Source organism: Pristis pectinata, chromosome 7 (assembly GCF_009764475.1).
Source record: "Pristis pectinata isolate sPriPec2 chromosome 7, sPriPec2.1.pri, whole genome shotgun sequence".
Classification (NCBI taxonomy): domain Eukaryota; kingdom Metazoa; phylum Chordata; class Chondrichthyes; order Rhinopristiformes; family Pristidae; genus Pristis; species Pristis pectinata.
In genome coordinates, this window is record NC_067411.1 from 48,960,703 (window position 1) to 48,973,353 (window position 12,651).

Genomic DNA, 12,651 nt, shown 5'->3' on the forward strand with positions numbered 1-12,651 from the left:
CAGCTCATTCCCAAATTCTGTGCTGCAGTGTCTAGGTGCAGATATCTGCATCACACTGCTGGCACTTCAGCGTGGAATCACCAACTATTCTGGTCCATTAACTGATCTAATATCTAATTTTGATCTTAAAATTAGGATTGTAGAAGCCAGTACACAAATGGTTAATAAATTCTCCTATAATCCTTTTCTACTAAAGTTAGTCGATAAAACACGATGTAACTTTCAGATCCCTAGTCAGCTGTCTAATTGTGACTGGAGACAGGAGGGGAAAATGAAGTATCAGAAGTATGTTAACAAGAAGTATGAAACAGAAAATGGAAATGGAAAACAAAGTGCTAACAAATACAGTTTAGTTGAGCCAAGTAAATATTAATGTACTTCTTCACTTGACAAATGATACTTAAGACAAAACGTCACATTGATCCACCATTAATGTTAGTTCACTCATTACCATTTGTAGTTTGTTAGGGTTTTGTTTATGAGACATCAGGAAAACCGCCATCATGGAAATATAATTTTCACTGAAACTGGGCATTAACAGTATCACCTCACTTCACACAGAGGACAATTAGGTGTTTTTGGCAGGAGCAACTTTACCCTAAGGAAACCAATGATAAGTTCATGACCAGGCATTGAGGAGAAATTCATTGAAACATGCTAGAATGGAAAATCACTTTTGATCATATCTGCTAAACACACATATGTAGTCCTGCTTGCATATACACCCCGCTTCTGAAATTTAGTTCCATTACTGTCAATGGAGCCAAATTTTTTTGAGGTAGAGTATAATGAACAGTCACAGTGATATATATTCATTGTGTACACTTGGCTAGGCACGACACCTACCCCATTGTATTATCACTGGTAAGCTGCCCTGAGCCTTGACAGACAATCAGGGTGTAGCAGCATAATGGTTAAGAAACCGGACCAGCAGCCCGAGTTCTGGGCCACTAAGCCAGAGTCACATGTATTGTATTGTGTTGGTTTATTATTGTCACTTGTACCGAGGTACAGTGATAAACTTGTCTTGCATACTGTTCGTACAGATCAATTCATTACATAGTGCATTGAGGTAGTACAGGGCAAAAACAGTAACAGAATACAGAGTAAAATGTCACAGCGACAGGGAAGTGCATTGCAGATAGACGATAAGGTGCAAAGTCATAACAAGGTAGATTGTGAGGTCAAGAGTCCACCTCATCATATAAGGGAACCGTTCAATAGTCTTATAACAGTGGGATAGATACTGTCCTTGAGCCTGGTGGTTTGTGCCCTCAGGTTCCTGTATCTTCTGCCTGATGGGAGAGGAGAGAAGAGAAGAGAGAATAACCAGAGTGGGTGGGGTCTTTGATAATGCTGGCTGCTTCACCAAGGCGGTGAGAGGTAAAGACCATGGAGTGGAGGCTGGTTTCTGTGATGGGCTGGGCTGTGTCCACAACTCTCTGCAGTTTCTTGCAGTCCTGGGCAGAGCAGTTGCCATACCAAGCCATGATGCATCCAGATAGATGCTTTCTATGGTGCATCGATAAAAGTTGGTGAGTGTCAAAAGGGACAAACCGAATTTTTATTTGTCAGCTTGGCTTGAATTTTTTTATGCTCAGATATCTAGAATAGGACATTAGAAACTCCAGAGGTGAGAGGGGAAACTTGCTGAGTCAGTCCTGATGATCATATGCAGAAAGTAAGGATTTGGGAACTTTTTTTGAAAAAAAATTATGTACTTGATTAACAATCCATGTGTATTTCTCAATGAAAAATCTTAGTCTCTGAACAGAACGGTTCTCAAAGTGCTTCAGTGTGCATTTATCTACTAATTATTATCCAGGCTACTTTTATGTGTTAAATTCCTTGTAGGTAGCATCAGCATCCACTACTATTTGCTGTCCTCCACTATTTGAGGAAACAATCCTATCAAGTTAGTGTGGCTACACTGGAACCATGTGCAGGCATGTATTTAGTGCAATACTGCTTGCGTACTTCGTGCTTTGGGCAACAAAGTATTCAAACATGTTTGAATTCCACCAAGGTAGCTGGAGAATATAAATTCAAATTATAAAAGTTGGCTTCCGTGAAACTACAGATTGTCGTAAACATCCATATAGTTCAATCATGTGGGCTTCACGAAAGGAAATTTTCCATCCTCACCCAGCCTGGCTTACTTGTGACCCCAGACCCATCAACATGGTTGTCTCTTGACTGCTCCCTCATCAGAGATGTACAATAAATACTGATCCCAAGAACAAATATAAACGAATAAAAAACAGAACTTGAGCAGCATGCATGTCTATAAATTAATGGAATTATTAGAAAATATATAAAATAATATTTCTGTAATTGAACACTTCATAAGGAATGTGGCTCTACTCTTGAAATTTAGTTTTATAACAATATTTAACTGTAATCTTCAGAATGCATTACCTTGACTGAATTCTGTAAAACTGTTACAGGAAAGGTGTTAGTAGGCATGGAGCTCAGGAACAGTCTGAAATTCTCATGAATAACAGCATCTAGGAAAAATCAAACATTTTTTTTGCAGTCATTTTTCAATGTTGGTATAAACAATGAGAGGTGACAAAATATTTTAACCTCGTCAAGCACAGCAAACTGCAAACCAATGGGAAATGCATTTACCTTTCCGGATATCTTCCATTGTAACAATCAAAGTTCTGATTGCTAGGCATTATTATGCAATAACTAAGAAGTTAAGAGCAAAGTAAATTTTTGAATATTCAGTAGAGATGGATGGGTTCAATTCTCATAATTTTGGGCAGTGTCCATGGAATAGACTGGATCAAGTCATTCAGACTGAGGGACTGTGTTTAAGAAAGCATCATGACTTCAGGCAGCAAGGTGATCCAGAAGACACATGTTTCTGGGTGCATTGGCTCATTCAGTTGAAGGGCGGGCTTGAGAGACACCAAAAGGTCTTCAGTTAGCTGACACCAGCAAACCAGGGTTAGAGGTTGCAGCTCGACTGAGATAGCTGCAGAAAATAGTAGTTTAAAGCCAACTGCACAACTACTTGGAATAATGAGTGAAAGTAAACCCAAAATGAGAATGCAACAAATAGAGACAGACTTATCTGTGGGAGCAGGTGTACCAATCAAGGCTCAGGTGATGATACACAGCACAATGCAGATGGAATTTGGCAACAACCTATCCAATGGGGAATGTAAAGATTGGGCTGGAAAGAATGCCAAGCTGTTAAATGTGAGCTTTTCCCGGGAGGAGGTCAGTCAATGGTTGACTGAAGTATGCCTGTATTTCATGTTAAAAAAAGCTTAAGGAATGTTGTGTAGCAGGGGGTCGAGGAATGTGGTGAAGCAGCATGGCAGTGAATAGGAACACTGTATCTCCAGACATAGGCTTGGAGAATGGATACCAGTAGCAAAGGATGAAGGCGTTCTTTGAGAGTCATAAATTTACTGCTGATCCTGCCGAATATATTACCTGACCTGCTAAGAGTATCCAGCGTTTTCTTTCTTTAAGCAAGTAGTGCATGAAGATGTCAATAAAATACAAGGGCAGAAAGGGCTGATTACAGAAAGACCAGTGAAGGCAGGCAGGGGGTTGAAAAACAGACCAACAGAGCACAGTAATGATTTGGTCAGAGGTGACCAGGGTAAAATGTCCCAGAAGAAAGGATGTGCTGAACTCTGCCTCTAGAAGACGGTGCATTTTGAAATGTCTAAGTCATGGTTGTCAACTGTGAATTAAGCAAATTCAGATCAATTCACCTATCTCAGAGGCAAGCAGTTCAATGGAAAATTCTATGATCCACCTGAACAGTTTGACAGAACCAATTTGCAGACATTCTGGGGAAACAGTTTCATTGTTACAAATGTCCTCAAACAAGGTGAAAAGCAATAGGCTCAGTCAGATGTGTTACACTGAGGTGATATCAATTGGTTCTGGAAAAGTCAATGCAGACAAAGAAGATGATATGGCATGAGTCTTTGGAAGATCTCACGGTTTACAAGACTCATGCAAGTAATCATCTTTGTTAGCTAAAAAATGCTGAATAAGCTAAATCAATTGCAGATTGTGTTGCATGTTTTTAGAGGTAACCATAGCACCCGGAGGAAACCCACACACCCACACAGTCACAGGAAGGATATCCAGAGGTCAGGATTGAGCATGGGCCACTGTAGCTGTGAGGAAGCAACTCTATTAGTTGCACCACTCTGCTGCATTGTGTTTCCTTCTCCTTTCATAATTGATCTTGCTTTTTCTTCTTAAGTTTTTTAAAGAACAATGATTAATTACGTTAGTAAAAAGAAAGCTTTTAAACTAAGGGAAAAAATTGCTGTAAAAATCATTCTCATCAAAATCTACATATCTATGAACTTGTTCTTGAATGGTAATTATTAACACAACTCTTGTTAGTCATGCACTTTATGAAAATTGTCCTGTTTGAAACAGAAAACAAATAACAGAAAGTTTCAAAAATCCTTATCCACATTGTTTAGAATAACAAATCAAATTAGATGTGTGGAGTTGGAATCATATGAATGCATTCTGGAATACAGTTCTTAATGTATATCTTTATAGGTTGACATTCTGAGAATTACACAGCTTTGTTAAGCATTGTTTTAAATTCCTGTACTTTGGGATATGAACATTCAGAACAGGTTGAAACAATCACTGGTGCTAGTAGCTGCACTCTCAAATATTTCATCAACTTTTATGTTAATTATATCTACTCCTATGTTTAAAAAAGGCAGCAACTTGGAAGAATGTGATCTTTGAAGAGTTTTGAATAATTGGATTAGTTGATATAATCCTCCAGGATATAAAGGAATGTCAAAGTAACAAATAATTGTTTGGATCCATTTTAACAATGACAATAATGCAACAGTGTCAAAGACTCAGGAAAAATGGACAAGTATCCTGAGACATTTCTTAAGTTGGAATATACTGTATGCCCTGTGTCTTCTCAACATAATTCACATGTACTCACTTGGTTCTGTGAATGCCTTAACTATTTCCTCCATGGTTAACATCCAAGAGACTGCAAGATGACAGTTTTGAAGAAAAACCCAGTTTCCTGTCTTTAGAGCATCTTTAATCAGTTTTTCAGCAATAGGTCCTTGTCCTTGTCCCAGGGAAATAGACTCCACCCTGCAGCAGAAAAGCAAGCAAGAGCCCACATATTCTCATCATGGATAAACAATAGATTTATTGTAAGGTTATATATATAATTCAGAAACACAAAATGGTTACAGAATTGTCACAGGATGGTCAGGAGTGGAAGGCTAGAAAAATAAATGATGAAGGTAATTTATATTTGTAGCATTCTGGCCCTAACACTCTCACTTTCATCTTCACCACCACTGGATAAACCTGAGGACTGTTTCTAGTTTAAACGAAGGCCAAACTTGTTACTGTTCACCATCACTTTCCACTAGCTCACTGAATTCACAGAATCATCAAAAGGTTTCAGCACGGTAGGAGGTCATTCAGCTCGTCAAAGCTGTGCCGGCTCTAGGCAAGAGCAAGCAAGGTAGTCCTATTCCTTTGCCCACTCTCTTGCCCTGCAAAATAGATCAGAACTTGTCTGACATTGAACAACATCTCTGAGTCCACTCATCTCCTACAGATAAATATTGTTGTTATGAGAACCACTATAGGTCATAGCCATGCTCTATCTTTGTAGGCTACATGGGAGACTCTTTATTTCAGTTCTAGTAAGGTACACTCACTCACCTCTTTCCCTAGTACATTCATGATGCTCTCAGTGTTATTTCCTGCTCTTCCTTTGAAATAGGAGCCATCTCCTTTCCTATTAATTTCCACCTTCTTTCATCATCTCCTTTACTTTCACTTGTTCTTTATCTCCATCTCTTGAGTTGGATAAGTGACCAATATCCATTAAAAGCCCAGCAACTCTCATAGTCATACACCACAGAAATGGGACCCTTTGGCCCAATTGGTCCATGCCAACCAAGATTCCCATCTAAGCCAGTCCCATTTGGCCAAGTTTGGCCCATATCCCTCTAAAGCTTCCCTATCTATGTACCTGTCCAAATACCTTTTGTGTTGTTAATGTACCTGCCTCAACCACTTCCTCTGTCAGTTCATTCCATATACTGATCACCCTCTGGGTGAAAAGTTGCCCCTCAGGTTCATATTAAATCTCTCCCCTGTCACCTTAAACCTATGCCCTCTAGTTCTTGATTCCCCAACCCTGGGGAAATAAACTGTGTATATTGACCCTATCTATGCCCCTCATGATTTTATGTACCTCTAATAAGATCATCCTTCATTCTCCTACTCTCCAATGAAAAAAATCCCAAACTGCTCAACCTCTTTGCATAACTCAGTCCCTTGAGTCCTGGCAACATCCTCGTTAATGTCCCATGCACTCTTTCCAGCTTAATGGCACCTTTCCTATAATAAGGTAACAAAAACTGAACAAAATATTCCAAATGCAGTCTCACCACTGTCTTGTATAACTGCAACATAACATCTGTCTTGTATAACTGCAACATAACATCTCAACTTCTAATCTCAGCATCCTGACTGATAAAGGCCAGCATTCCAAAAGCCTTCTTCACCACCACTACCCAAGGCCCTACCATTCACTATGAAAGTCTTACCCTCATTTGTCTTCTCAAAATGCAAGCTACTTTCACTACATTTCCTCTCCCACCCATCCCCAACCCCGCCCCCCCCAATAAAACTCCATTCCATTTTCCTAATTTCTTTAAGTCCATTGTATCTCTTCGAATAATGTCACCTTTCAAATCCTCATTTTAGGGAGAATGTGGATACATCAGATAATGTCCTTCTTAATGCTCAAGTGTGGATTCCTCTCCCCAAGTGCTAACAGTGCTCTCCTCCATTTGTTACATTTCCCAGAATTACCACCTCCTGCCCAGACTGCAATAAAATTCCCCTTCTTCCAAACTTAAAACCCAAATGCAATGGATCAATCTCTGCCACCTCTAGTGTGACAGCACAATGAAGGACATCACTTTTCCTCTCCCCTGTGAGAACTTATGAAGGACCATTTCTTCTATTATACCCTGACACCACCAACACCCGCTACAATTTCTATGGCACTTCATATAAAAGCACAAAAAGTGCAATATCTGCCCAAGACCTCAAAGTTCTTAGGTGAAATACTAACTTACTTACCTTTCAATTTCATATGTTGTACCTGCTACTCACAGTGTAATCTCCTCTACTATAGAGGGAGCAAACTAAGAATGGAAAATCATTTTGTGAAATAGGTCCATTCATTTTGAGCAACACACACAAAATATTGGAAGAACCCAGCAGGTTAGGCAGCAACTATGGAGGATAATTAACAGTCAACATTTTGGGTTAAGACCCTTCATCAGGACTGGAAAGGAAGAGGGCCCTGATGAAGGGTCTCGACCTGAAACGTTGACTGTTTATTTCCCTCCATAGATGCTGCCTGACCTGCTGAGTTCCTCCAGCATTTTGTGTGTGTTGCTCCAGATTCCAGCATCTGCAGAATCTCTTGCGCCTCTATTCATTTTGAAATGTGTTCTTGATTATCCAATTGTCCATCAGTTTAAATTTCCAACCCATTCCCAATTCTGGCCTCTGTGTCTTGCTTCTACATTGTTTCAATGAAGCTCAATGTAAGGACAAGGAACAGCATATCAGCTTTTGACTAGACATATCATGTTTTGTGAGGTTGGATTTTTTGTCCTCAGATCCACACAGAAATAGGTCCTTCGATCCACCATGTCTGCACTGACCATACTGCCAATCTAACTAATCCAATCTGCATGTATCTGGTCTATATCCCTGTCTGTTCATGTGCCTATCTAAATGCTTATTAAATGTTGCTATCGTATTTGCTTCTGGCACCTCCCTTGCAATGCGTTCCAGGTACCTACCACCCTCTGTGTAAAAATCTTGCCCTGTAAATCTTCTTTAAACTTTTTCCTCCCACAATAAACCTATGCCTCTAGTATTTGATATTTTCACCATGAGAAAAAGACTCCGACCATCTATCCTATCTATGCCTCTCATAATTTTATTCAGGTCGCCTCTCAGCCACTGATGATCCAGGGAAAACAATCCAAGTTTGTCCAAGCTCTCCTTATAGCCAATACTCTCCAGTTCAGGCAAGACCCTGGTGATCCTCTTATGCACCCATTCCTAAGTCTCCACATCCTTCCTGTAGCGTGGTGAACAGAATTGTACACAGTACTCCAAAAGTGGCCAATCTAAAGTTTTATAGAGCTGCAACATGACCTCCCAACTTTAATATTCAACGCACTGACTAATGAAGAAAAGCCTATCGTATGCCTTCTTTACCACCCTATCCACTCATGTTTCCACTTATAGTTAGCTATGGACTTGCACCCCCAAGACTCCTCTACATATCAATGCTCCTAAGGGTCCTACATTTGATTTCCCAAAAGCAACACCTGACTCTTTCCAGATTAAACTCCAATGTAAATTCTATGGACCATTTGTCCACTCCCAAAATATTGAAGTAAACAATGATGTTGTAACTATCAAAATAGTATTTAGTCACCTGTTGCTATCTTTGTACATAGGGACTATGAATACTCAATGTACTTTGTGTTTAGGGAGATTCTTCCATCATATTCTCCTGCCTCATATCTGTACTGAATAAAGGACTGTAACATTTACAGATTCATTAGCTCATTCAAGATCACAGCACTATTCCCATTTTTACTTTCTCCGGATCTATATTTTATTTCTTAACTTGGACCATCACCATCCTCAATCACTTTATATTATTGCCCTATTTGTCAAGTAATCTCTCATTCCTTTCAGCTAGTCACAGATCTTTCCTTTTGTTTTTTCCCTCTATTTACTTTCCTTGTTTAATCACAAACTTCGCACAATTCTAATGAAATGTCATTGACCTGAAATGGTTTCTCTCTCCCAGAATTTTCTGTTTTATTTCAGTTATCTTAACTTATTGCTATTCAGTGGTTTGGATCATCATGAACAAAACCTGGAGGCATAGTATGGTTGTTTGAGATGTGATCAAATGAGGTGTTGGATGAACACTTTAAATGATTTAGAAAGTCTACGCTATGGATCATCATGAATGCTAGTCTGGTGGTACCCCAATCATGAAGTGTATCCACTACCGACTGAAGCAAGACTCTCCATGCACCGATCCATGGTCTCGCGAGACTAACGGATGCCACCACCGCCACCACCACCACTATCAGATTGTTCAGTAGAACCTACTAAATTCTTTTAGCTCAGAACTTTAATATTTTCACATTGGTATTCAGCTAAGTGTAATTCTGGATAAAGCAATAAGCCAGAGAATCACATACAATTCCTTTCCTTATCTGGTTCAGTCTTCTAAGAGAGGGAGTTGAAGAGACAAGGACTTGGGCAATACTAGGCATCCAGTGGAGGGATTTGGTTGCACAGGTAGATGAATGTGGAAAGACCCTCCAATGGCATGAATTATTGTACCCTCAGGCAAAGTGCCCTAGCACTGACCCTTTAAATTCTATATTTATTTTCAGTGCAGACCTCCAATATAAATATCAGGAATTTTTTCTGCTCTATTACTTCACCAACTGGCATTGGTTATCCCTGAAAAAAATACAGTCATTAAACATAGGCCAAACAAACATGGAACTCACCTTTCAGCATAATCCCTTTCTTTTGCGAATCTTAGGAATGCTCCCATAGGATCTGAACCAGTGCTTAATATAAAAATAAGTGGAGTGTTGTTGGACATATCCTGATAAAGAGTAGCTAAATCAACAGGAGGATTTTCTACAAATTCTTTCCCAAGAGATTCTATGACAAAGTCTGTGATTGCAAAGACTACCTAGAAAAAAAATGAAGAACAATATACTTAATCAAATTCCTTACAGATTTTCTGATTTCAGATTCATTTTTTTAGCTGCAATGCTATTTTTAAAACATTGGGATAGAATATGCTTCAGTGCATTTTGGCCAAAAGTAAATCATGATTTTGTTCTCTGTTGAAGCAAATGAAACGGTTAAAGAGGGTATTGTAGTTGATACTGTGTATATGAAGTTGCAGAAGCTATTTGATAAAGTACTACATAATACATTTGAAACTATAGGATCAAAAATGAAGCTCACATCTGAATGCAAAAGTGACAGAGAGTATGGCTCTCTGGACTGAAGGAAAGTGTTCCCAGGGTGAGTATGAGGATCACTGTTCAATTTGACATACATTAATGAACTGAATTTGGATACATGGGACATAATTTCAAAGTTTACAGATGATACAAAATTCTGTTCATGCACTTTAAGGGTGAGGACAGAGCCAACCTGGTGAAGTAGGCAGACACAATGCAGATAACATTTAACTGTGAAGTAATTCATCTTTTTAGGTATTTATAAAACACCTATTACATTCTTTTCAGGATACCCAAATGCACTTTAATGGCATGGATATACATAGGAACTGTAGTCTGTCATAATGCAGGAAAGGCAACAGTCAACTTGCACACATTGTGGTCCCACAAGCTGTGAATTAATGAGTACTATTGTTGTTTTTATGACTACCTGAGAGAAGATATAACCTTGATTTAACTCCTTATCTGAGAGAGAGAGCTTCAATAGTGTAGTAGTTCCTCAGTCCTGAAATGAAGTGTCAGTCTAGATTTGTGTGCTCATGTCTTTGAAGTGGGACTTGAATTCAGAACCATTTGGCTCAGAGATAAGAGTGCTATCAACTGAGTTACAGCTTTCACTGTAATCCCTCCACTGCATGTATATCCTCCCTTAGGTCGGAAGACTACCAAATCTGGACATGAAATTCATGTAAGGACATAAGGACATCTGGGTCCTTCTGAACACCAATGCCTTTCAATCCCTATCCATTTCAAAATAATATCCTTTCCTATTTTTTTCTCCTCAAATCAACGTTCCCACAGTTTTCCACATTACAGTCCACCTGCCGTGCCTTTGCTAATCACGATCAGTTTCCATGCCACTGACGTCTCTCCATCCTTGTCACAGCCCACATTGCCACCCAGCTTTGTATCATCAGCAAACCTGGATATAACTAATCATTACTGGCACAACAGAAAGAAGAAAAATGCCTACATTTATGTCATGAAAGTCAAAAAACAGCAGATGCTGGAAATCAGAAATAAAAGCAGAACATGCTGTGAACATTCTGTGGAGGGAGAAACAGAATTAAAGTTTCAGATCAAAGACCCTTAAGCAGAACTGATCTGAGTGTTTCCAGCATTTTCTGTGTTTATGTTATATTTTTCATGTTTTCAGGATATTCCAGGGTGTGGTCTAGCCAATAAGCAGTCGCTAGACTCCACTGCTTCCCACTGGGAGGTGTGGTAGTCAAGTTACATGAAGAGCAGTGGTAAAAGTAATTTTCATTGTAGCAGAACCTTTGACCAGGAAAATCCCCTTGCTTTTATTTGAATACTGTAATTGTGGGATATTTACATTCAACCCAGAGTGAAACAGGGCATCAGTTTTATTACTCACCCAGGGAAAGTCACTTATGGTTTCAAGCCACTTCCTTAATATAGTGCTGAGATCTTAGCCTAGTTTATATGTTTAATTCTACCATATGGAGTTTGAACCCACAACATTACTCCAGTGCTAATTTCGAACTAAGACAAACACCTCACGGGGTATAAAATATTACTGCAGAGTATGGAGGTCTTAACAATAATCCTTTATGATACTTTCTCAGCTCCCTTTCAAACACTACAAGTGAATCTGTCTCCACTACTACCGCTGGCAGAACCTAACCACTTGCTGTGTAAAATGATTTTTTCATGTTATTTTTCTTCCTTTTCCAGTTACCATACTTCTAGGCCCCCTGGTTATTGACTCTTCTGTCAATGGAAACAGCTCCATTTGAAGAAAATAAACAGTGGAGCAGAAGAATAAAAAAGTTCCAATTTTTTTGGTTGTAGACCTCGAATGAGAATGCAGGAAATTGGGAGGGACCCAAAAATGCCAGATTTTCATCCAGAAAGGCAGCTGTTAAGAATTTCTTCCAGAGCCTGTGCAACATGACAACACCATCACTCCACAGCAGCCTAATTATAAGAAGGAGGGATCAGTGGAGTACGATTCCCTCATTGAATTTCCTTTTTGCTGCAGGGTCTGAATACTGGCAAGTCACTTATGTCTGGAGCTATAAATAGGCAAGAAACAGGACCCACCAGAATATCCTCATCCCTTCTAAGGATGAGATAAATAGGCCCTCTCAGATTGTCATGATTTTGAGGGAATCCCAGATGCAAAGGCCACTGTATTTATTTCTGTCACCTCTCCATTTTAATATCTGTGTTGCCAACCCATCAACAAAAAAAGTAGAAGATAAAGTATCCTTTATTCCAACTTTTTCAAATATAATTGTCAAGTCTCGGCTTAGTAAAAGTTCTATAAGTGTTTTAGAAAAGCAGCTATAAAAAACAGACTACATATTTATGAAGGCAGCCAATACTCTTTCTCCTGATGTCTGAATCTTGGGACTATGGGGCAATTTTTTTTGAAGTACCCCACGTATTTGATAGATGCCCCAGAACATTTTTGCAGAATATAATATTAGACTGCAGAATATAATATCAGTGGAATAAGTAACCAGCATCTCTTACAGTGTATTGAATCACATTGGAACTAAGGCAGCACTAAGCAATTGAACAAAATCTG

At 39.1% G+C, this 12,651-nt stretch overlaps 1 protein-coding gene across 1 annotated transcript in view; it reads right to left on the reverse strand.

Annotated features, from left to right (window-relative positions):
- Nucleotides 1–12,651, reverse strand: part of LOC127572582 (dynein axonemal heavy chain 6-like) — a 320,765-nt gene that overhangs the window by 61,242 nt on the left and 246,872 nt on the right. The window contains 3 exon segments of the mRNA XM_052019999.1: nt 2,419–2,507; nt 4,961–5,121; nt 9,624–9,814. Of these exon segments, the coding sequence (XP_051875959.1) occupies nt 2,419–2,507; nt 4,961–5,121; nt 9,624–9,814 (441 nt within the window).